The following is a 27,740-nucleotide window of genomic DNA, read 5'->3' as shown; positions in this document are numbered from 1 at the left end:
TCAGCTAGTGGCTAAATCTTCCTTCCACCTTTTTTGAAAAAAGTTTTGGCAATGCAAACATTTGAAAAGAAGAGTAATTGTGTTTAGTATTTATTTTTATATTTATGCATATAACTATAAATCTACAATATTCATTCATTCATGTGTTTATTTCCTCATAATTGAGATACAATGAATACACAAAGTTAACTAAATATCACACAACAAAAAGAATAAATGAAATAGGAACAGAACAAAAACAATTTGTTTTTTTACATTAACAGACAAATATACACTTTAGTCACTCGACATTAAGTCTTTATGCAATCTTGAATGATGACATGATGAATAAGAAATGATTGATTTTGTAAAATAATCTTTTGTATATTGAATAAACTTAGGAAAGTTTCTCATTTGATCTTCTCCTACCACTGGCACACCTTGAAAATCTTTTCTCTAAATAATGCTGTCAGAAATCCAAAAAAAGTTTTACAAATTTAAAAAGAAGTTCAAAATTCATTACAAATATATCTTTATTTATCATTGACATTTTTAATATTTCCAGTTTACAATTTGCTATATGTCTGGGCACCAAATCTGATTAAAAAACTATAGAATTAAGCAAAACCTGACATGCTATGACATGTGTACTAAGTTTCAAGTTGCTGTGACTACCATTTCATCATTACCTTACTTTACAATTTGTTATTTACCTGATCTAGGACAGAGAAACAGACAGACCCGAAAACATATACCTGTCTTATATTGTAGGTGGGGCATACAAATACTACAATGCTTCCAAAGATAAAGAAACATGCAATATTATTGCCATTTTCAGAGGCGGATTTAGGGGGGGGGGGCCCTCCCCCCTTTTTCGGAAAAAAATTTGGTTGTTTATATAGAGAATCACTGAAGCGTGACTGGAGCAGCCCCCTCTTAGGCAGTCAGTGGGCCCCCACTTATAAAAATTTCTGGATCCGCCACTGATTTTTAACTCTGAATGAATTTCTCACAACTCATTCTTAGATAATTTACTTAAACCAAAAGTAATTTCCACTTCAATCAATAGGCATATTAATCCATACATCTTCCATTGATACAAGTTTCATTGAAGTTCAAATGCAGCTGGTTTAAACGTTTTAATAGGCATGCCAACCTTCAACCTAATCTAAGACAGTAGTGAAACATTACAACATGATTAAACACACTTGAAAAAATAATTGAAGAATACTTAACTCATCAAATAGACATGATTTAAACAGAAAAAACTAAACATTCTACACTGAAGGAATAAGTTTGATTAGAGACACAATTAAAACCAAGATAAAAATGCTGGTGGTTTTATTACTAGATGTTACAGGTAGTTATAAAATAAATATGCAGCAAGGATGTCGTTGAGACAAGTCTAATCTGGGAAAAAATGTCCTTACAAATTTCGGTAGACAAGCCTAGCCATTAACAGCTAAATTTATATATTATATTGATTTAAGTGTAAGTGAAAGACTTAGTATATAGCCCATAAAAAATTTTGGAAGAACATATAATTATATTGATGCTCAGAAAACATGTGCATAATTAATCTAAGAAATGTTAATTCCACCATATTTAATCAATAACAAACTTTTAGTTTAGTCCAAAATGTATACATCATATATTCATTCCACTGTTTAGAGGGCATATGTAGGACACAAGCTTTTCAGAGAGTTTTCCATCTGCTCGAACATATTTACAATATATCTTTTGAACAGGTATGAAAGCTGAAGGTCCAAACACATCATATATATCTCTTGACCAAACTTCTACTGGCTTTCCACAATGGTATCTATAGCGGTCAGGAAGTGGTGCTAACCAGTTGACCTTTGCAAACAAGTGAACCTTACTTTCATTCTCTATGATGAGGTTGTGAAGGTAATAAGTTTGAACAATACCAGGGAGCAGATCCCCTGTACCAATATCTTCCACAATTTGTCCATCTTCTGCATTCCAATATGCCATGACAAATGATGAACGTTTATGTCTAGACTCCCAAGAACCATAAACTTCATTTCTAAGTGTGACAGAGCTACATTTTCGACAGGATTCTGGTAATACCATGTGGGCTAAATCGGGATAGATAATTGTATAAGTGCATCTAAGAACTCTGTATTCTTCTGCAGTAAGACAATGCGTTGAAACCTTTGAAAACTTATAGGCTGAAATATTTGACCAGTCTTGATTTGGTATCGGAGCACTTCTCCGTGACAAATATAAAATATTACGAATCTCATGATCCGTTACTTCAATTCCTATTTCAGTGCACCTGTTCAGATCCAAGAAATTTTTTTTAAATAATTCTTGAAAATTATCTGGTAATTCAATGGAATTTACATATGCATCTCTTGTAAAGCGCCGCATTATCTGTAACTCTATTGCACGGCTGTTGTTTGGAAGTGAGCCAAGGTGTCCATTGTATCTTTCAAAACTAAATAACCAAAAGGAATACACTGGTCCAAAATCCCTCACACAGCTTGCTCAATGACAGTGAAGATGCATATTAGGTGTGACTTTATCAGTACCATACAGTTGCTCAAATGATCTACAAAATTTCAATATATGTTTTTCAAACCGTCTTATATCTGGTTCTGTAATAAATTTTGAAGTAATGATATGACTAGCAAGAACAAATTCTCTCCAAACTTCAAGATCATCTGAAGGCAAAATGTCAATTAGTGCAAAAATTGAAAAAATGTTTGTCCAGTTTTTCCATTGATCAGCTGTAAACCCACCAAAGGATGAAGCTATTTTTCTTGGTATTGATCCAATATTGCTAGCTGCATTAACTGAGTCAACCCTTTCCTGTATTTCTATGAGCTGTTCTGGTAACAAAATTTTTAGTTCAAGCCAAATTTTAATAATTTTTTTGGCAGTTCCCTGATATAAATTATGCATTGGATCCACTATTGACATCCTTATTGGATCAAAATAATCTAATTCCCAGATTGGAGAATATCTTATCCCAAACTGACTCTCAAGCCGGTCTCTCTCAGTTTGGGTTCTAGCACTCTTTACTACATTCATGTTATGTCTATGCTCTAGTAAATTTCTGCTTGGCCATTCATTAACATCAAACCCACCATAACATTTATGTCCTATATCACCTGGAAAAGTTTTGTAACATTTGGAACACCCAAGTGTGGCACCGTGGCCTAAAAATCCACACAGCTTTCTTGTTGCTGGAATGTCACAGCCTACACACATCAAAGCAATTTTGAATATGGTTTCCTTGTTCTTTTCCTGGTATGATGTTAAAAAAAAACCTTCTTTCCACCCTACTTTCAGCTCATCTATCAAAGGACCAATAAAAGTTTGCACGCTTGGCTCTTTCTTCATGTCAGGTATAATGCCAAGCAGTATAACATTTTTAATTTTAAAACGTTCCTCTCGAGGCAAATTCAAAATAACTGCATACATTACTCCAACTGAGTACTGGACATGTTCATATGGTTGGAACCAGTCTAAATTCAACATTATTCCATAATTTTGTTTGTTTTTCAAGAAATTGTTTTTCTCTGCACTCTGAAACTCCTTCCATATATTTCCATCAAACACATCAGCCAAAAATCCAGGTTCCTGTCTTCTTGATCGCCAAATCTCACATTTCTCTTCAAAATCTGGTCTTCGTACAAAACTAGACAAGGTCAAAGCAATTGATTTGTAACAATAAGTTTTAAATGGGTACAACTTTTTTGTTCCTTGTAATTGAACAACTTTAAGAAGAGGTTCACCACACGGCCTTCTTCTACCAACCTGTGTATGATTTGGAAAAATTACATTATTGCATTTTTTGGATTGTTGTTGACCCTCTACTATTATTAAACAATCTTCATACTTATATAATTTATAACATTTTTTACATACAACATATTTTGTAAAATTATCTTTTTGAAATCCAACATATTTGTACAACTTATAAATTGTAGCTGGAAAAGCTGATGCAAGTCCAGCAAAGGCAACAACTTCTGCTGATAGAGCATTAAAAAAATCAGATAAAAACAATAATAAATGTTGGATTGCAATATCCGGAATAACATGAGAAGATTGCCAAGTACAGATAAAAATACACAGACAAACAAATAAATAAAAAGTGTTTTTTTTCAAATTGTCATCATTTATAGCATCATGTGAAAAAATATTTAAATAATAAGTGTCACTAGCTGATTCATCCTGCCCATTGAAGTCTGCATCAATGTCAGCTAATGTAAGATTGTGCCAAAATTCTTCATCTTCATCTTCAGATTGTTCATCTCCAGAATTCAAACTAGAATTCAACTTTTGATGTATTTTTTTTCTAATCAATGACACAAAAGGTGATTTATGTAATTCTTCAGTGCTTAAATTCTTAGATAAAACTTCATACTCCCCCACCTCACATTCTTGAGGATCACTAGTTTTACATCTCCAATTTCTATGCCTAAAATATTTGGTTTTATGATTCTCGAAGTGCCTATTTCCAAACCACTGATTGCAGCCTGGGCATTCTTTTTTTCCTTTCTTTTGTTTATAAGCAATATGCGCACTTGAAGTAGTGGGTTCTGCTCCTCTTTTAGACATTGATCCTAAAAAAATATTCAACAATTTAACTAATTTAATTTAATAAAGCATATACATTATATTTCTGCTGATATTTAAGGCCAGTCACAAAGAAAAATTTGCAATTATTTGATTATTTTATTTGATTATTTGTCTTCATTATTTTTTTCTCATGTATGTTTTAAAGGTAATATATTACATGTATATATAAAACTATAAAGAAATAGTAAATAATTTTTGTAATGCTTTAATACATTTGACAAATCTGTTCATATTTGAAAGCTGTAAGTGTAATGCACAATAGATGTAATGTTGACCCATATATCTATATAAAAAATATATCTATAGGGGAATGTATAGCTGAATAAAACATTTTCATTCCATCTATAACAAAATTGTATGCCCCTTGACATTATTCCTTTCTAACTTTTTATATGTATATGGAAGCTTTTGAAATTCAACACACTTTTTTTACTCATAGACATAATTATGAAAAGTAAATTGCTTCACTGAGGGCAGCTCACGGGATATGAAAGTAGAGGTTTAACTCAAATGATTCAGCGCCCTTTATAGGTCAGTCCTCTGATGTGGTATCGGGACCGTTCGCCCTAATAACATGTTCGCCCTAGGTCCGTTCACTCTGAGTTCGTTCGCCCAGAGTCCATTCGCCCTACTATAAAAATATTAATATTCAGGGCATTGAAGTTGAATAAACTTATTCAGATATTTCTATGGTATATATATCATGTATATTCTTGAAATTTATGGAAACATTGAAATATTTAAAAGTTTATGGCTTGTTTTTGATCATTAATTGTTCAATTACAAAATAATTCGGATAACTGATTATTGTGAAACTTGTCTTTTGATGGATTAATAATAAAAACAAACGTTTTATTTTGATAAAATATTCAGCTTGAAATTAATAAAACTAATGATGTACGAACTGTAAATTATGAAAAGGATTTACAAGTTCATTTATTTATACTGCATACTTTCGTGATTGACTGATTACAATTATTTTGTTAACAAATATCAATAAAGATAAATACATTGTATTCCAGTATTCTACTCTGCAAATCAAAGGGAAAATGATAAATTGATTGCGGCAACATAAATATTGTGTCAATTTTTCAACAAACATAATTTGTTCAAATGCCACTAGACAACAATTAGAAAAAAATAATAATCAGGGCGAATGGACCCTGGGCGAACAGGTATCAGGGCGAACAGGCACTAGGGCGAACATGAATCAGGGCAAACAGACCCAGATTCCTCTGATGTAGTGGTGGATAGTTAGTCGGGATATAACAACTGGATTAGTTGGGTTAGCAGAGGTTCAATTCTAAACAGTTTGGGGACAAATGGACACAATGTTGATACAGGTCTGAATTTGGATTGTAAAAAAAAAATTTGACACATAGGTTTCTGAATAAATGTAGTCAAAGAACTTAAAATTGCAGGTTACATATGATTTGAATTTGTATTCAATTGAAGATTTCTTGCTTTTGTGCAATATGCTATATACTGTTGCACAATACTTAGTAAATCTGTTTTTAGACTATATGTACGAAGACTAATAAAATAAATACAACTAAATTATCAATCAGTATACATCCAAACATTCAATGAATTTAGTGTAAAGACTTCATATAAACAGTCAGAGAAAAACATGACCTTGTGCAATGCCAAGATACAGGTATCAACAGATTGTAGACCCCTGAATGTGTTTATGTATCCCGGTATTATATATGTTGTAATGTTTATGCCCTTTGGGATCCATAATTTTGGGAAAAACATGTTCTTCTTCTATTCTCTTTATTGTCTAGAAATGAAACCTCTTTGGATGCATGACGGTGAAGAATTGCCAAGCCATTATATGAATGCAATCCAGTTGTAGTCAAATAAAAAGTCAGGGTAGAGGTTGAATATAGGTTTAGAGAATTCTAAATGTACATTATTTACTTTATAAAACAGATTTTTTTCTTAATTGCACATGAGCTAGTTTCTTTGGTTAAATCTTGTATCGACCAACTTGAAGGATTTATAATAGTAAGATTAATTAAACTATAAAACATATCAAACATATATTCCCTTTTCCTGTCATTATGAGGTTCAATACAACCAAATTTGTTAAGTTGTGTTTTTTATTTGAATGTTTGTTTTATTTGAGTTATTTTGGTTTATATCATTTGCTAAATTTTTTTTGGAAAAGAAATTCTTTATTATAAACATGAAGCCTATCAAATGAACTCATAATCTCTTTTTGTAGATTTATAAAAAAAAAGCATTGCTCTCAATATATAAAAATTATGTAACCAAAATTTGTGTGGGAAATGAATGTCTCATATAAGACGAGTTCATCCTAAAATAATAATATCAGATTGCACCACTTTATTTATGTTAATTAATCCATTCAGCATATCATAACCTCTTATCAGAACCTCTACTAGTAAAGCTGGATGAGAATCTCTTATCTGTCAACAAGTTATCAGTCACCAATTTGACCCAAGAAAAATTGACTTTTACATCTTAAGTTTATTACAATTAGGTGTGTGGGAAGGAAAGGAATGGCTCTGTCTTAAAAATCTAAGCCTGTTATTAAAACAAAAATCAGCAGAGTAAAAAGAAATGTTTACTTGATCTGTAACTCATCTTCTTCTTTGAATATCCACCCTATTTACAGGGTCTCAGCATTTATTAAAATAAGATCAAATTTTTTAACTGTGTTTATCAACAAAATCATGCGAGGTAAAATTTTATTTGACAAGCTTAATAGACAATATAAAAGTAAAAACTAGAACTTGTATTTACACTGTACTCAGTCTCATATGAACTTTGAATATATGTATTTACTTTCCAATTAACAGATAAAAAATTATTTATTAGCATTATGCCATTTATGATGTCAGGTTTAAGAACTTTCAGTCAGCATAGAGTAATAAGTAAAAAATATGATTTTGCATTGTACATGTTGTAACATATGTTAAAATGATAAAAAAATATCATGGGGAGGGTCTGATTAAGCCATTTTCAGGGGGGTTTCCCAACCCAGGATAAAAAAGGGGGTGGGGTTTTCCAACCATATATATGTTCCAATTAAAATGCATTGATAGTCCTTAAAAGGGGGGGGGGGGGCAACCCCTGTGTCAACCACTGATGGTTATCACAAATTAAAAACCAACTTAATATCTTAAGGTGTATAGAAAAAAATATGTATCCCTGTTATTTTCAGGAATTGTCAAGAGATCAGTGGAGGGGGAAGGGCAGAATGATGTGAAAACTTGATCTGTAACTCATTTGAGCAAAATTTTTAAGAATTGAAGAACCCATGCAGTGTCTCGCCTTCTTTTGCAGGCTAAACGAGAGTGCATAGGTTGAAATGTCTGGCCTTCTTTACTTATCATTGATATTATGTTGATAGTCCTAAATATAAAGCTTTACTACAATTAACTGTCACATAAACTTAACATTAACCAAGAAAAATAAACATTGTTCAATGAACCATGAAATGAGGTCAAGGTCAGATGAACCATGCCCTACAGACATGTACAGCTAACAATTCTTCCATACAACAAATATATTTGTCCTATAGCTTATATAGTTTAAGAAAAATAGACCAAAACACAAAAACTTAACTATAACCACTAAACCATGAAAATGAGGTCAAGGTCAGATGACACCATGTCAGACAGACATGTACATCTAACAATTCTTCCATACAACAAATGTATTTGCTTATAGTTTAAGAAAAACAGACCAAAACACAAAAGCTTAGTGCTGAGCAATGAACCATGAAAATGAGGTCAAGGTCATATAAAACCTGCACAACTGACATATATATGTATCATAAAATATTTCCATACACCAAATATAGTTTACCTATTGCATATAGCATTAAAAAAAAAGACCAAAAATCAAAAACTTTGACCACTGAACAACAAAAATGTGGTCATTAGTCAGACGACACCTGCAAGCTAGACAGGTACACCTTACAATCATTCCATACACCAAATATAGTAGACCTATCGCATACAGTAAATGAATAAGAAAAACAGACCAAAACACAAAAACTTAACTGTAACCACTGAACCATGAAAATGAGGTCAAGGTCAGATGACACCTGTCAGTTGGACATGTACACTTAACAGTCCTTCCATACACTGAATATACTAGACCTACTGCTTACAGTATCTAAGACATGCATGGTCTTTACCACCAAAACATAACCTTGTTCACCAATCCATCAAATGAGGTCGAAGTCGAGTGAAAACTGTCTGACAGGGACAAGGACCTTGCAAGGACCACACATACCAAATATAGTCATCCTATGACTAATAAGAAGAGAAAAATTAACATTACAAAAAAACTTTTTTCCAAGTAGTCACTGAACCATGAAAAAAAGAGGTCAATGACAATGGACAAGTGACAGACGGAAACTTCGTACCGTGAGGCATCTATATACAAAGTATGAAGCATCCAGGTCTTCAACCTTCTTAAATATAAAGCTTATTTAAGAAGTTAACTAACGCCACCGCTGTAGCCACAGCGTAGGACCACGTACTATCCGTATGTTGAGCTTTCTGCAATAAAAGTTACAGACTTGACAAAAAAGGATGTTTTTTTTTAATCAAATAGATGTTTAAAAAAAAAACTTAAACTGCAGACTGTATATGTATAATGTTAAATGGAAGAAAAACTAGTCCATTTATAAGATATATACAGGAAAGTTTACTTCTGGATTATAACTATCTTATTTTATTTATTTTTATTTTGAGCCATGGTGTAGTCAGTTTGTTTTCAATCTATGAGTTTGACTGTCCCTCTCAGGTATCTTTCTTCCCTCTTTTATGATCGTAAACAAACTTTAACGTCAAAGTTTGGTAGAAATCCAGGATATTTTAAATTCCAACCAGAATGTGCCCATAGTACTTGGATGCCCCATCCACACTATATTTTCTAGGTTCAGTGGACAGTGAAAATGGGAGAAATTCTCTAATGTGGCATTAAAATTAGAAAGGTCATATCATAAGGAACATATACACTAAGTGTTAAGTTTATTGGACTCCAACTTCATCAAAAACTACCTCGACCAAAAATGTTCACCTAAAGCAGGACAGCCGGACGGACAAATGGACAACTGAACAAACAGACGCACAGACAAGAAAATATTATGTCCATAATTGGAGCATAAAAACTTAAACCACAGAGTGAATGTAATATTTAAACTAGCAGAACTAATTAATATAGGTATATATAAAGTATGGATAAACAGAATGTTTGACCCCAGAGTAAATATTAGTGAACACTGCTGCCGCCAAAATATTTCATAAAGGATCGCTATGTCTCATTTTTGTGACAAAAGTTGCTCATCAAAAATCAGTCAAATATCAGATTTTTTAAAAGAAATGAAGTCTGTACAATAGATTGTTGGAATGATGGACAAAACATGTCTATTATTGTTTGTTGAAGAATGACTGAATGACAGACAAGGGTAAACCTTTATGGCCCAGACCACTTAATGCCAATGCCATACAAATAAAAAATTTGTAAGAGTTCCATGGAACCCTGTGTCTTGCCTTCTTTTGCTCTTAGTCCCGTACATGCTAAACAAAAATGTGGGGAAATTTACTTCTGGATATTGTCTTATGATCATAAACAGGCTTCTGTCCAAATTTGGTAGAATCAAGGATAGTTTCATTTAAGAAAGTTATCAAATTTTTTAAAACTTTAACCAAATAGTGAATATTTGTATAGTCTCTACTGCAGACCACAACAATAGAATATAGGATTGTTAGGGACGACATCAAAAGATCGATGTAGGATAAAAAACTTAAATCAAATAGTTTGGGGGTGGGGGGGTTAAAATTCTGCAAGTTTTGTATATCTAAAATCGATTTTTACATATATCCCTATTGATAAATCAATTTTTCCCAAATTAAGTTAAGAGGGGGGGTGGGGGGTCAGTGAAAAAACTATGTGAATTAAGTTTTTTATCCTACATTGAACTTTTGATGTCGTCCCTTATGTCTCGCTTTTTCAACAAAAGTTGCAGTCTTGACAAAAATCACTAAGACCTTTTTTTTTCTTTCTTAATTTAATATATTTAAAGGACCACTTACAAATGTATGGCACAAAATGGCCTAGCTTAGGTATCAGCTTTATCATAGAACACCAAAAGGTCACAAAATAGTTCGTAAATTGGTATATTTCAAAAGCCTGAATGCTAATTAAAAAATCATTTCTTTTCCTAAAAGTACATATTAATATTCTCCAATTTAAGTAAGCCAATTTTGTACATTTTTTCAAAATATGATGATTTTTTGCAAAATTGCAGACCTAAAAGCTTTAGAAAAACCTATCTAGAATAAGGCAGTTGCTATTTTCCGGCTAGCTGTCAAAAAGAATTATAGACCCCTTGACATAAAGTTATCCATATTTTGAGTGAGAAGTAAGAGATTTTTCTTTAACCCCCTCCCCCCTCCAAAAGAAAAGATGTAAAAAACACTGTGTTTTATTTTATTTATGTGAGGGAGTCGGGTGACACAGTGTGTTCCTTTTCCCAAATTTCTCTTTTCTTTTTTCTCCTGATCCCATCTTTGTGTGCCTGTGCAGTGTATTCATTACCCCACTTTTTATAATCCTATTTCCAACATCCCCACTTCAGTTTGTAGCCTCAACCCCAACCTTGTAAAGGCCTTTCTCAATCGAATAATTTTGTTAAACTAGTTCTCCGATCAATATCTTTTATTTCCCATTTTCCTTGTGGTTTTAATTTGTTTGAGTTCCTTTTATAAGATTATATATATCATTCTTGGAAGTTCATAATATCATGTTCCATTGTCAAATTCTGCAAACTGCAAAATTTATCACAAATATTGATACATGTATCACCGTTTTCAGTCATGATCCTAAACAGGCTAAAATTGAAAATCAGTGATCAGATTACACGCGCCCCCTTCTGAAGATAGTATTAAACGCACTTCAAAACGCACATTATATGACATGCGTATTACAATGGCCGGACAAATAGCCCTGGAACTATTCAAATAACAACTCTGTATATCTTATTGACCTTTCAATACAAATATTGTTTAATAAGTATTTGTATGGGAAATTTGTAAATTTTTGGCCAGATTTAAAAATCATTAAAAATTTAGGGCCAATTTTATCCCTTCTCCTTTCGTAACTCAAAAATAAACGGTTCTTAGTAGGTCCTTTAATTATATATAATGAATGTATACTTACAGTGTTATGATAAGCTATTATATACTGCTACATCATACATGTACATGTATACTGTTATCACAATTAACTTTTAGTCATGTCAGTGAGTGCCTGGAAAGAAAAAAAATACACATGATAATATTTAAATATAAAAAAAGTGATTTAATTCGATTCAATTAATAATTATAAGAACTATAGCTACCATTAGGGATGACATTAAAAAATCAATGAAGGATAAAAAACTTAATTCAAATAGTTGGGGGGGGGGGGGGATTTTGTTTCATTGACATCAATTTTATATACATTTTGTATGTCTTTGTATTGGTCAGCCAATTTTCCCCAAATTAATTAAGTTATACAATTAAGAGGGGGGGGGGGGGGGGGGGGGGGGTAGGGGGTTAGTGAAAAAACTATAAGAATAATTTTTCATTTAAAAAAATATAGAAAACTGCATGCATAAGAATTAGGTACCATTTAATTTGTAACAGAGGCTATGATGAAGAAAAAAAATCCTGCATCTTTTTAACTGATACCTCTGTCATGCCTTTTTCATATTTCACTCTATTCTGGTATGCCCTTTTTTTATTACTTTATCTTGAATATTTTATCCCCCCCCTTTTATAAATCCAATTAAGTTGAAACTGACAAAAATCAGCTTTTAGTATACAAAGGCGGATTTAGAAGGGGGCCAGGTCACCGGGGAAAAATTGATTGATTATATATATAGGGGATTACTGAAGCATGATCGGAGCGAGCCCCTCTTAAGCTCAGTTATAAAACCCCACTTATGAAAATTTCTGGATCTGCCACTTGTATATATATATGTTGTGGACAAATTGTAATGTTGTACAGTACAAATTATAATGTGTACACAGTATTTTTTTGTTTAAGTTCTCAGTAATTTTTTGTGAATGTTTTTACATACATTTAACATAAGAGATAAAATAAGCACACTCACTATATATGTCTTTGACTTAGCTTTAATATCACTTAATTACATGCTACAGTCTAGAAATATAGAGATACAAAGTATATATAAAAAGGGTAAAATATATTTTGTGGACATTACAATTTGGTTTAAGTTAAAAAAATAAATATATACATTGTATATATATAATTTAAATTTATCAGATCAGATATCCATTACACATGTTATATAACATATAATTCAAAAAATTTCTAAAAGAGCTTTAATAGAATCACCAAATTTTTACAAAATAAATCAAAGGTTCTGAAGGTACTGGCCATGGTATACTCACATGCTCAACATAACATTTGAAATTATGACCATTTTAATGTTATTTATATAGGGCTTTATAATATAACTAGAGGCTCTAAAGAGCCTGTGTCGCTCACCTTGGTCTATGTGAATATTAAACAATGGACACAGATGGATTCATGACAAAATTGTGTTTTGGTGATGGTGATGTGTTTGTAAATCTTACTTTACTAAACATTCTTGCTGGTTACAATTATCTCTATCTATAACAGTTCTTTCTGTGGAAAATGTTATTGAAAATCTTCAAATTTTAAGAAAATTGTTAAAAATTGACTATGAAGGGCAATAACTCCTTAGGGGGTGACGGGGTCAATTGACTATTTTGGTCATACTGACTTATTTTTAGTTCTTACTTTGCTGTACATTATTGCTGTTTACAGTTTATCTCTATCTATAATAATATTCAAGATAATATAAAAAAAAACAGCAAAATTTCCTCAAAATTACCAATTCAGGGGCAGCAACCTAACAACTGATTATCCAATTCATCTGAAAATTCCAGGGCAGATAGAACATGACCTGATCAACAATTTTACTTCCTGTCAGATTTGCTCTTGATGCTTTGGTTTTTGAGTTGCATGTATAAGCCAAAAACTGCATTTTACCCCTATGTTCTATTTTTAGCAATGGCGGCCATCTTGGTTTGTTGGCCGAGTTACCGGACACATTTTTTTAACTAGATACCCCAATGATGATTATGGCTAAGTTTGGTTAAATTTGGCCCAGTAGTTTCAGAGGAGAAGATTTTTCTACAAGATTACTAATATTTACGAAAAATGGTTAAAAATTGACTATAAAGGGCAATAACTCCTAAAGTGGTCAACTGACCATTTTGGTCATGTTGACTTATTTGTAGATCTTACTTTGCTGAACATTATTGCTGTTTAAAGTTTATCTCTATCTATAATAATATTCAAGATAATAACCAAAAACAGCAAAATTTCCTTAAAATTGCCATTTCAGGGGCAGCAACCCAACAACAGAATGTCCGATTCATCTGAAAATTTATGGGCAGATAGCTCTTGACCTGATAAACAATTTTACCCCATGTCAGATTTGCTCTAAATGCTTTGGTTTTTGAGTTATAAGCCAAAAACTGCATTTTACCCCTGTGTTCTATTTTTAGCCATGGCGGCCATCTTGGTTGGTTGGCTGGGTCACCAGACACATTTTTTAAACTAGATACCCCAATGATGATTGTGGCCAAGTTTGGTTAAATTTGGCCCAGTAGTTTCAGAGAAGAAGATTTTTGTAAAAGTTAACGCCGGACGATGGACGCAGGATTTTAAAACAAATTTTCTTTTTTTAAATTGTTTTAAAAATGAAGTCAGTTTTCTAAAGTTGTTCTATTACTGTTCATTGCATGTGTGACTTGATATGCATGTGCTAGCAGATATATATTTTTGTTTGACTCCAATGATTGTAAAATTTTATGAATGATTTTTACTAATGACACATCAAAGTGCTAGATGTGATCTATTCTACATTAATTTTGTGAAGATTTTTGTCAATAATATTAATAATAATATTGTGGCCATTGAACATGATGAATACAGCAGAACAATTTCTGGTTAGACAGTTCTAATAAAGAATGAAGGATGTGCGAGTCATGACTCCTCCCTTTGCATCAAAATTGCAGCTATAGCAAAAAATGTTTAATTTACTAAGCTTTAAATCTGGAAATTAAATTTCACATTTAGCTTTCATTGGATAAATATTTTTATTATATTTATACAGCCCTCCCTTAATTATAAAGATTAACTACATGTATCAGTGGACCATACATGATATTTAAGAGACTGAATTTTAGTTCAGAACCATAATTCGAGAATTTCTCCCTAAAACACAGTTGTAACAAAAATTTGTACCTGTTTATTATTTGCATCACTGTCTTGATATGTCGTCTGGAAGCTTTGCTAGTCTTTCAAGTTCTGAAGATGATGATATTCCTCATAGTAAAATCATTAATACCAGTACTACCAGTTTCCATCTCCAAATGGAGAACTCAGACTCAGGGTCGGATGACGGTTCATAAACAGTGGATATAGGTACATCCATACAGGAAAAGGGTTCTTCTGAAAGTCCTCTCCGTAAGAAGCAAAGGAATGCTGTGTTGGCGCCTCTAGATTTGTCAGCCCCTTCAGTACAGTTTATGCCTGGAGCATGCGGTGGACCAGCAGATATGGACACACCAATTTCAATTCGACGAAGATTAACTTCAACACCTATCGCATTTCACACCAGCGCTGCACACAATAATGTCAACATGGAGTCAGTTAATGAGGTAAAATTAAGTTAAATTAGTTGTCACTATTTTGGATAGTTCTGACTTCTGTATACAATTTGTGTAACTCAATTACTGTTCATAATGCATGTATATATATCACTGTACATGACCGTATACAAGTTATTGTTGAGTAAAGTTTGAACTTTCCATTTAGTCAATAATTTGAGAAAAACCTATGCAGGTGCATTCTCATGTGTGAATGAGTCCAGGTAACTTAATCAGCTTGATTTATGTATGAAAAATGATGTATCTTTATAGCTGGTCATGTCCCGCGGTTTTTTGCAATGTTGTTATAATAACAGTGTAAGTTAAGACCCAAAAGTAGACAAGGAAAACACTTTATTATTTATTTCATCAATTTCTAAAGATAACATTTCTCTCATTTATTCCATAAATCCATTATATTTATATAAGTGATATCATATGTATCATCTCAATTTATCAAAAAGAATACATTATCTTATTGGGCTGACAAATAATATCTTATTGGTATTTAGTTTGATTTTGTATCTTTCGGTTGCCTCGAGGTTTTTCGATACAGCACAGTTCATATTGTCATTGCGGGATTTTCAAATCCGCAAAGAAGTAATTTTCATCAACACTGACACTGTCAACACAACAGTCACTTCAAGTTCAACATGAGTCTGATTATCGATTTGGTGACCGTATTACTTATAATGTTCTAGACATAACACAACCATTTTTCTTTTGAAGCTCATTCTGACATTCAATGATTTATGCCCAATTTTCTCCACAAAACCTATAGCTAGTGAACAGGTGAAGGCTAGTCCAAATAATTATCAGATTATGACGTTTGGCAAAGTTATTTTAATTTATTTCTGGGACACCTTCCTAGGACTACATAAAACCTATCAAAGGAGTGGGCACTATTTTGAAATACCTGGTAACACATTACAGAGGGTGATAAAGGGTTATTTTCGTGCAACATGTTTTGCCATTTTTATTTCACGTGCATTCGTGAAAAAGGTTTGTTATTCACTGTATTTTTTGAAATGGTGTTAAAGGGGGAAGGTCGTTGTGTGCAAACTCACTCATTGTCACTTGTTTTCTGTGGGAAACGGGTCTTGAGCAAATACTTACTAGTCCAAATGATTATGCTGTCTAGGAAGGCTATATTTAAATTTCACTTTGACACTTGTAATGCCTGTAGATGTTAGTTGTCAAAAGAAAAAAAATATAATAGCCTTTCACGACGTCATAAGGATTTTGACTAGAGCAAAAACATGTTTGAGTAAGTCTGTAATCAGTCAGGGGACTTACTTAAATGAGTGATTATCTAAATCACTGATTCAAGTAACATTATGTTCATAACGGTTTGAAGTAAGAGTTATCTTTCTTTAATAATCACCTATTTAAGTAGTACAAATTTATCACTAGACTAAGTGATTTAATTTTATTGTTGTTTTAAATATAGAAAACAAATGATCCCTGGAGGGACTAATTATGTTTCTAAAATTATCAGAACCATCATCTGTGTTGTCTAGGATGACCAGGTCATGTCAGGTGATGACCTTGTACTGAATCTAGGATAATGACATAAAAATCACTTGTTTAAGTATCATACCTCGATTTCATCTGAAAGATGAAACCTTGAACTTTACAGGAAAAATACTCCCACTGTTGGGAAAAATCTGTTAAGAAAGTATCAGTTCATTAAGTTAGGCCATTATTTTAGCATTTTATCCTCTGAAATAGAATTTGCAGCTAAATTATTTCACCAAAGGCATAAACCTTTCTACTTAAGGGCATACGATACAGTTTTGAATCTGTATTTACAAGTTGATGAAAATTTGCATATAGGCTATTTTTTACCTGGTTAAATCAAATATGTAATAAAAAATATACCTTCATGTGCTACTTTTTGAGTAAAATGAGGTCGAAATTTTGTATATATATATTTGCTCAAAATTCAGATTTGTGTCTGTATTTTCTTTTTCGAAAGAAAGACATTACTTTTTTGTTATAAAAGATAAACACAAATTGTTTTTAATTAAATAATCGGTAATTTCTGTATTTTATAAGTATCATTAAAAATTATGCAATTTTTATTCCGAAATAACTCTATATTTATCAAATGTTCATGAATAGAGGAAAAAACGTCATTTTTTGCTGCATCTTTATCAAAATTAAAAAAATTGCGCTATTTACAGTTTAAAAAAATTTGGGTCACATAATCTCCTTGTAAAATGAAACAAATTGCTGTTTTAAAAAATAGGGGTCCATGCACTCGTTTTCAAATTAAATCAGTTTGAATGATAAAAATCAGTCGAAAAATGCATCTTTTCCCGATATGTCATAGTTTGACGTGGCGAAAATAACATTTTACGTTATCAACGTCATTACCATCCCTGTAACTGTATCGTATGCCCTTAAAAGAAGCAAAAAGTTCATTTTTTTTCAATTTTACTCATGAAAAGATATTATCTAAACTTATGCGTTTAAAATTTTGGTAAAACTACAAAATCCCAATTTATGACAAAATTTCGAATTTGCTACTTAAACATGTTAAATAAGTGATTTAAAAATCACTTAATTTAATAAGTTCCCTGACTGGTAATCAACTTTAGAAACAATTAGCTAGTCTACCATGTCTACAGTACATTGCATTAATGAGTATAAACTTAAAGACTTTAAAGTCTGAAGATGTATATGCAGATGCTGATATTGGAATATTAGCCACTTTGGCACTCTGTCAAAATGGCACCCAAAATAAATGCTCACAAACATGTTTTTTGATAATATTTTGCCAGTGCCTGCAACATTACCACTGCGTCTGCATTTTAATTAATTATTCTGTAAGAATGTGTCCCAAGTTTAGAACATGCAGTTCAGTAGTTGTACTACCATAAATTTTGCCATACATGTATATTAACAGTAAATCAAAGTTAAAAAGGTATTGATTTGACAGAATTTTAGACTTTTAGACTACTATATAATGTATATTTATATTACAATCTCTCAAAAGGATATATTTATTTTAGCTAATGAAGAGAATGATGGATGCTCAAACTGAGATTTTGATGAAGACCTTGACGGATCAAGGGGAAAAAATTGAAGAATTACATCAATTGATTCAGAGGATTGATTTACATGCAGCTCAGAAAAAAGGAAATAAAAGAGCTGTCCATGTTCCTGCTCATATTAAGGTACAGTATATATACAGCTATACATGTGTATCATGTGTATACACCGTGTATACACGGTTTGTAATGGTGAAAGTTCCTCCATCGTTCAATTTTCATCCATGGAGATCCCTGACACGTATATATTTATAAAAATAAATATCTTGTCTACATTTTCTGATTTCATAATTAAAAACAATCTATCAAATGATATACTTTACATGTAAGTCATGTAATTCACTTAGAGACATGCCATTGATAGAACATTGATTTAGGAACATATATATGTCTTTTTGTTTTATCAGCTTATAATATACTTGCTTATAAAAAAGAATATTGCCAACGAGACAACTCTCCAAAAGAGACCAAATGACACAGAAATTAACTATAAGTCATTGTTTAACATCTAGTAAAGCCCATACCCCATAGTCAGCCTGCCTGCTTAAAATCTGCAAATATACCTTATACATATTATATGTAAGTTCAAGTGTCGGGGAAAATTTATACATGCAATCATAATGTTTCAAATAGCCAAGAAGTGAACTGTGCAAAGTATATATTTCAAGTATTAGGAATCATGGACCCCCTGTCCAACCTTCCCTATGCATAGACCCAGTTTTACAAATATATGTGCAATGTTCCTGGTGTAGACCAGTTTGAAAACATATATTCCTCATGATCTCCTGTCAGTACACATTTATTCAATCAAAATAGTCATGATAGTTAATAAACTTTTTTTGTTTTATTTTGCAGCAAGCTGTTCGTGATGCTTACAGGCATAGCACTACAGAAAACAATTTAATATGGGCATGTAAAACAGCAGCTGGTTCTATTTTGAAGTAAGTAATAGTAATTACACGAATTTGACATGACTGGGCTGAGTCTTAGGATAATGGTACTGGATGAAATATCTTTGTATTTTAATTTTATGGAAAATACTGTATAAATTATAAGTTGACCCCTGTCAAAATGTATTATTTAAGGAGATGCAGTGTAATTGGTAATGAGAAAACTAAAAAATAGAGTTCTCATGAAGAGAATTTTACCATCAATAGGTTACCATTCATCAAATCTTAAACCTTGAGCAAAACCCATGCCATATAGTAAGCTACTTCTTATCAAAATGTGAAGCAATTGTCCTGATTTATATGAGAAAGCAATTAACGAAAACAAATTTGACAGACAGTATCCAAGGACAACAATTAAAATCTGGCTCTTGAATTTTGACTGGCAGATATACATTATAGTAAGTCAAGTTTAAGAAAACCCAACAAAAATAACATAAAAGCTAATTTAATATAAGAGCAACTCAATAAGGTAGAATCAAGCTTACAATTGGTGCAATTTGAGAATAAAATGTTAATGTTTTTTTATACATGACAAAACCATCAGAAAAAAATCATGTTTCCCCAAGTTGTGCAAATTGTATTGAGCTTACTTTTTAATTAGGGTTTATACTTGACAGAGGCTCAGAATATCCTACCATAGAGTAGGTAGCCTGTCCAAAAATTAAATAACCCTAACCCTAACATCATTTTTGAACATCCAAGTGGCACCGAAACATGTCAATCAATAAATTTCTGCAGCAGTCCCTAAAGTGTTGTTGTTATAAGACTCTCTACATTTACCATTGTAACATTGTGTCGTTTAAATTTTAACAACCCGATTTTGTACTTCAACCTAATTTTATGTATTGTTTTTATCCTGATGACGGTGCCCTAGGCACCGAAACATGTCAATCAATAAATTTCTGCAGCAGTCCCTAAAGTGTTGTTGTTATAAGACTCTCTACATTTAATTTTAAAATATTCAAACTATTAGTGTTTTCTTAAAATGCAATTACTTGGCCAATATATATTAACTTTTTAGCTTCTTCTAGGTATTCCTCAGAGGAAAATAAAGAGTTGTCTGAGGCTATATGTCTTTATGTCAAAGGACAATTTCCCACAACAGAAGAAGGTGTTATTAAGAGTAAGTACATGTTTTTTACAATAATAATGCAAATATGATACATTTAAAATAATTTATGCCCTTGCTGCTAGTTGAGGAGCATAAAAGTATAACCCTGTCACTAAGCTACAATAGAATTTAGTTTTAATCAAATGGTATGAAAGATTTACACAAAAATTGTTACTACAAAACAGTTCAGGTTCTAATTTAAATGGAATCCCTTTCTATTTTCTCCAGGTATTCCCCTTATTACATATATGCAAGTGGAAAGGGGAGCATCTTTGTCACATTCTTTTTGTGGAGCCTTTGACTTTAGTCGAAAAAGCGACGACTAAGCGATCCTACATTCTGTCGGCATTGGTGGCGGCAGTGTCCACAAATATTCACTCTGTGGTTAAAGTTTTTGAAATTTTAATCACTTTCTTAAACTATACTGGATTTCTACCAACATGACCAAACTTGGACAGAAGCTTGTTTATGATCATAAGATAGTATCTAGAACTAAATTTTGTAAAAATAAAATACCTTTTTTCTGTATTTTACTTATAAATGGACTTATAGTTTTTCTGCTGGAAATATTAAATTCACTCTGTGGTTTAAAGTTCATGAAGTTTTTAAAATTTAAATAACTTTCTTATACTATCAAGGATTTTGTACCAAACTTGGACAGAAGCTTGTATCTAGAAGGAAATTTAACAAAATTTTGTATCTGTGTATTTGTATTTTACTTATAAATGGACTTAATTTTCTTTAAGTTAACATTACATACAGTCTGTAGTTAAAGTTTTTAAAACATTATTCACATTCATAAACTATCCTATATTTTTACCAAACTTGGACAGAACTTTTTACAATCAAAAGATAGTATCAAGAGGAATATTTTTATTGATTTTTTTTCTCATTTTTGATGAGCCTGTGATTTACAGCAAAAGTTGGCCAGACACTGGGTTTCGCGGAACCCTTACAAATTTTTTTATTTGGAATTTGAATATGTTAATCATTTAAACACTTTAATTTTTATATGAGATCCATTCTTTGACATCTAGTAATTTTAATGCACTTTAGTCAAACGATTGAAAACTTCATTGATGTTATAGAGACCAAAAATAATTGCAGGAAAAAACAACAGAAAAATAATTCAAAACAATTTTATATTTGAATGAACTAGACAATCAAACAATGACTGACTTATTTTCTGTTTGAAAATTTGCACATTGGATTTATATTGATTAATAGATTAATTACTAAATAGATAGATAATATTATATTAAAAGGGCAGTAATTCAGTTTCAGTTAAACAGCTGATTGGGCTAATTACGAACACATCTTATAGGTCAAAAGAAAACAAAATGGGAGTACTTAATATTGTCATTAATATTGAAATTGAATAAGACAAAACAAAAAATCAATAATAAGCCATGGAGGAAAATGGTGAAGCTGCCTAATTTTTATACCCCTCCTATAGGAAAATTTTGAAAATATATCTCTCATCAAGTAAATGTCTTTTCTTCCAAGACACGCCACCTAGAGGAAAGGTTCTGTAGTAATACCTGTCACTGTAATGGCTGTCATTTAATCTAATTTACACCGGCAACAAACACGAAAATGAACTGTGACTAGCCCCACAATCTTTAATTTCACATTAAAATTTTACAAAACCCTCCCACCAACAGAATAAAAAAAATTGGTAGCCTTCCACCCTCAGGTGGGAAATTTAAATGGAATAGTCCTATTACTGACTTGTATATTATATTCACTTTCCAGCTGGTATTGAGACATATTTCAATACCATAAAACAGAGGAGACAAATGGAGGAGGATGGAAAAAAGGCCTCACACAACAGAAAAATGGTTTTGTATGGGAGAAAGAACAGGGTAAGTACAAAACATAGTAACAGTTGAGGAAAAAAACTGTAGAATGATAAACAAGCTTATCTATTCTGTTCTATCAGTCTATTGTGTTGACTTCACAATGCATTTTATTCAAACCATCTTATTTTAAAAAATTGCACTTTCTTTATTAGATATGACAGATTTTTAAGTCAACATGTTGAAGTTACCATTGAAATGAAATGCTTTTTTTCAAAATGATATATAAAGGAAAAGATCTTTTTTATGCCCCACCTACGATAGTAGAGGGGCATTATGTTTTCTGGTCTGTGGCTCTGTTCGTCTGTGCGTCCGTTCGTCTGTGCATCCGTTCAGGTTGAAGTTTTTGGTCAAGGTAGTTTTTGATGAAGCTGAAGTCCAATCAACTTGAAACTTAGTATACATGTTCCCTATGATATGATCTTTCTAATTTAAATGCCAAATTAGAGTTTTAACCCCAATTTCACGGTTCACTGAACATAGAAAATGATAGTGCAAATTTCAGGTTAAAGTTTTTGGTCAAGGTAGTTTTTGATGAAGTTGAAGTCCAATCAACTTGAAACTTAGTATACATGCATGGTTCCTATGATATGATCTTTCTAATTTAAATGCCAAATTATAGTTTTTACCCCTATTTCAGGGTCCATTAAACATAGAAAATGATAGTGCGAGTGGGGCATCCGTGTACTATGGACACATTCTTGTTATCCTTTCATCTGTTTCACTTCAGGTTAAGGTTTTGGTTCAAGTTGTTGGTCAAGATAGTTTTTAATGAAGTCCAATCAACTTTAAAATTAATACACATGTTGTCTATGTTATTATATTAAATTTAATGCCAAATTTCATGGTCCACTGAAAATAGAAAATCATTATGGGAGCAGAGAATAAATGTACTATGAACATGTTTCTTGTTTTCTAATGCAGCTTAATTTCATGTTTAGTCACAACTTCTAGTTATTTTTAAAATATTAATTATTCCACAGGATATTTATTGGTCATACAATAGAATATTTTTTAAACATATGATTTTGATAAGTTAGAATTACTGCATGCAGAAAAGATTCCTTTTGTCTAATAGACATGATAGATATTACTAGTCAATTTAAATCAAATTAAACATTTTCATTACAGAAGCTTCAAAATAGAGTTAAGGCCCTTCAAGCAAAGAAACTACCAGTGCCTGAAGAGGACAAAATAATGAAGGCCATGAAAATTGATTTCATGTCTAGTGAGGACAGTGATTCTGAAGATGAAACGCGCCTTATTACAAGACCTCTGCCATGGGTGTCGAAAGATTTTAAATCTTACATGGATAAACTCGACAGTAAATACCAGAGACAGCTCAATGCACAGGGCAAAAAGCTGAGATCTAAGAGAGTTGTTGGCAGGCCATCAGAGAGGCCTTGTCCCAATAAATCTCAAGATCTTTCATGGGTTTTTGCTTAAGGGCATAATACAAAAAAAAATCTTACATTTTTGAATAGGACCAATTCAAAAGTACACTTTTGGAATTTGCAAAGAAAAAAATACCTTCATGATCTACTTTTGAATTAAAGTTTACATGTTTTATAAATATAAAGATTACCAGTAAATCAGTTTAAAGGGAACCTCTGAAAATAAGTCAGACGGAATATCTTAGTTTATTGAATTGACTTGATTATTTTTTTAAGTAAAAGATATAGTATAGCTATTTAATTTCAACATTTTCATTTTACTATCAAAATTATTTACAGGTGCAACATATCTGTGTCATCAGATAATGTTATTGTGTTTGGTTAACCTACATATTTTTTTTAATTAACTTTTTTTTGGTTTTTCTGATTAATTAAATGCTGAATGATAATTTGAGTGTAGCTTATTTGAGTGTCTCTGGTATTTGCTGTCTTAGATTTTCAATGTAAGATTTCACCACATTATTTATATATTTTGGTCAATGGGAGATAACTCTGTATATTTAACAGTTTAGCAATTGTTAGGCCACACCAATTTAATTTCTTGTTCTACGGATTTTTGGACTCCAAAATTTGGGGCGAGCGAGCGATTTGAAAATTTTAATAAAAAAATATTTAATTTGCAAATTTTTGAGGCGAAGCTTGAAAAGTAAAGGCGAGCGATTATAATTTTTTTTTGTAAACATAAAATAGTAGGTTTTGACAATATTAAAGCTTGATTTATCACTTGTACTTTGACATTTCTTTAATTTCTGAAGTATTTTTTCCCTGTTCACCAAGAAATAATTAAATCTGGGTTATGTATGTGTGACTGACAATGAGACAATTCTCCTTCCAAGTCATAATCAGTTTGGAGACAACCCCTTAATGTTATAAATATCCCTTTTACATGTTTTATGAGGAATCAATATAAGTTATAATATATTTGTTTGTACAAAAGGCTCATATTTTCTCAAAGAACTATATATCTATCTGGTATTAAATGGTCAAAACATGTCCAAGAATTTTGTAATATTCCTGTACTTTAACCATGTTAACACATTTACTTTAACAGTTTAATATTATTCAAAATAAGTGGACCCCTTTTTTTTAGAAAAAGTTGTTTAAAATATGATGTAACTCTCCTCTTTTTGAGTACAAAATTCTAAGTTTTCAAAGGTTTTGTATAGAAGAACTATACAAATCCTTGGTATTTCTATTTTCTTTTCTACATCAGTAAAATGACCCCTTGTGAGGGAGGGTTGTAACAAACACAGGCCTTTTACACAGGGCTTTGATACAGACCAAACAGCAGGCTATAAAGGACCCCAAAATTATTAGCGTACACAATTCGAAGAGGAAAACCAACGATCTAATTTATATATCATGTATATCCAAACGGGAAAAATTACCAATGAACAACATCAACAAACGATAACTGCTGAACGACAGGCCCCTGAATCAATCAGGACAGGTGCATAAACATGCAGCGGCTATGGATAGTTTTGTTTCGCCAGCATACAATACAATTGCAGTTGAAGGCAAATCCTTCAGAAGTTCTTTGTACTTTATTCTAAAAACGAACATTTTTTAATAGGGAATATAAGTAAGGGGGAAAGTAACCGATTTTTTGTTCTTTTTATAATATTTACAACAAAAAAAACGGTGCGGGAAATGGACATGATTACATTTCCGGATGCGGGAAGCGGAAATATAAAAAAAATAAAAAAATTCTGTTTTGAAAAAAATAGATGCGGGCGGGTCCGTCGAACAAGGAATCAAATTGGTGTGGCCTTAGCTCTATTTAACATGTTGAACATTAATGAACAATTAATCTTAAAAAAACTTATTATTTTCATTCAATTGTCCTAGTACATTTAATATTTGATACTTTTGTGCATGAAATTTCATAATTTAGTTGATAAAAATTATTTGTGTGCTACATGTATTTTATTCAATTGTACATATTTGAAAATTTACTTTTTTGACTTGTATCATGTGTATTCATTTGGGGTGAGATCCTATAAAATTTGAATTAATGTCTGAGCAGCATATTGGTTTGAAATTAGCAATTATGTTCTGCTTGTTGTTTTATTTTTTGCGATTTGATGTATTAATTTGTTTTTATTTAGATCGACAAATATTGCAAGCAAGGGAGATTATTCATTAATATTCTTATGATACCAAACTTTGAAGAAAAAAAATTTAATTAACTTTCTTTTGGTTTTTCTGATTAATTAAATGCTGAATGATAATTTGAGTGTAGCTTATTTGAGTGTCTCTGGTATTTGCTGTCTTTGATTTTCAATGTAAGATTTCACCACATTATTTATATATTTTGGTCAATGGGAGATAACTCTGTATATTTAACAGTTTAGCAATTGTTATCTCTATTTAACATGTTGAACATTAATGAACAATTAATCTTAAAAAAACTTATTATTTTCATTCAATTGTCCTAGTACATTTAATATTTGATACTTTTGTGCATGAAATTTCATAATTTAGTTGATAAAATTTAGTTGTGTGCTATTTTATTTAATTGTATATATTTTGAAAATTGACTTTTTTGACTTGTGTATTCATTTAGGGTGAGATCCTATAAAATTTGAATTAATGTCTGAGCAGCATATTGGTTTGAAATTAGCAATTATGTTATGCTTGTTGTTTAATTTTTTGCTGTTTGATATATATATATTTTTTTTTTATTTAGATCGACAAATATGCAAGCAGGGGAGATTATTCATTAATATTCTTATGATACCAAGCTGCTTATGTTTGCTGTTTGTTATAACCCTTTTGTAATGACTCTTAAACAAGCAAACTCAACTAGTAAGCATGTTTCTTGCCACATACCATTATTTTATTGACTATTTTGAATTTGATGTAGAACTGAACTTATTTATAAAAAAAAGTATTTTTATATTTGTTTACATTGTAAAATTGTAGTTCATTGATGTAACAAACATTTTGACAGTATTTTTTATTGATAATCAAAATAACTTTGTTTTGTCAGTATCTGAATAAAATTAATTTAATAAAGACTGTTTCTTTTATTGAAGTAGACAAAGGGAGACAATTCAATTTCTTTTTTATTATTATCCAACCTTGATAAATATGCCCAAGACAGGATGACAATAAGATAGATAATACAGGAAATTGTTGTGTATGATTATGCTTTGTCCAAAAGTTTTTGTTATCTCCTGTAATATATATTGTTGCAATTATCACACATAGAGATAGCCTTGCCCTGAAGTCTATAATGACTATATCTAAATTTTGTGTTATGTGTAAGTCTTTAATTCTAAACATTTAAGTTATTGTATAAATTATGAGGCATTGGCATTATTAACTTATAGGTACAAACTGGTATTAGGCTTTGCAAATAAATGACTTTTACACTTTGGATTATAGTTGTAGTTTCATCTCTACAGGCTTCAATGATACTGACAAACCATACATTTGCGCATTGCAATTTGAAACCAAAACTCTTATTCTACTGTTATTAAACTGAGGAGCAATCCATACCTTTCAAGTCTCATACTTTGTAAATATTGATAAGAAAAGTTGGAGGATCCATCATTTGTTTCAATAGCTTCAATGTTTTAAACATTGAATTTTCCTATTTTCTTTATTCCGTTTCTTTCTTTAATTAGATATTTCCAAACCAAATATTTACATTAAAGTTTAAAAAAAAAAGAAACCCACATCCCTCCTCCAATTTAAAAAATCAAGCAAAGAGAAAACTTTTCTCAATTTTTATTTCCATGATTGTAGGTACCTCAGCAAAATTGAACTGGAAATTAAATTCTATATTTATTCAAATATAATTTAAATTAAAAATTCTTTAAATTTGAAATTTATTGAAATGTAAATTAAATTAAGATTTCTTTAAATTTGAAATTTATTGAAATTTAAATTAAATTAAGATTTTTTTAAATTTGAAATTTATTGAAATTTAAATTAAATTAAGTTTTCTTTAAATTTGAAATTTATTGAAATTTAATT

The 27,740-nt window shown here is 31.2% G+C and overlaps 3 protein-coding genes across 3 annotated transcripts in view; 1 reads left to right on the top strand and 2 right to left on the bottom strand.

Moving 5' to 3' along the window:
- Positions 1–27,740, bottom strand: part of LOC139526491 (methyltransferase-like protein 27) — a 58,799-nt gene that overhangs the window by 28,707 nt on the left and 2,352 nt on the right. The gene's annotated exons all lie outside the window — the stretch shown is intronic.
- LOC139527905 (uncharacterized) lies at positions 78–15,624 on the bottom strand. Its single transcript, XM_071323579.1, has 3 exons — positions 14,923–15,624; positions 11,797–11,886; positions 78–4,574 (listed from the first exon to the last, which is right to left on the bottom strand). Exon 3 carries the CDS (start codon positions 4,567–4,569, stop codon positions 2,491–2,493), a length of 2,079 nt encoding a protein of 692 aa, XP_071179680.1. The 5' UTR covers positions 4,570–4,574; positions 11,797–11,886; positions 14,923–15,624; the 3' UTR covers positions 78–2,490.
- Positions 15,207–26,763, top strand: LOC139527906 (uncharacterized). Its single transcript, XM_071323580.1, has 7 exons — positions 15,207–15,338; positions 18,344–18,508; positions 19,238–19,323; positions 20,364–20,455; positions 22,199–22,308; positions 23,434–24,278; positions 25,531–26,763. The coding sequence occupies exons 1-6, from the start codon at positions 15,207–15,209 to the stop codon at positions 23,746–23,748; spliced, it is 900 nt and encodes a 299-aa protein (XP_071179681.1). The 3' UTR covers positions 23,749–24,278; positions 25,531–26,763.

This window comes from Mytilus edulis, chromosome 6 (assembly GCF_963676685.1).
Source record: "Mytilus edulis chromosome 6, xbMytEdul2.2, whole genome shotgun sequence".
Lineage (NCBI taxonomy): Eukaryota > Metazoa > Mollusca > Bivalvia > Mytilida > Mytilidae > Mytilus > Mytilus edulis.
Note: the sequence above shows the minus strand (reverse complement) of the source record. Positions and strands in the feature narration are given on the sequence as shown.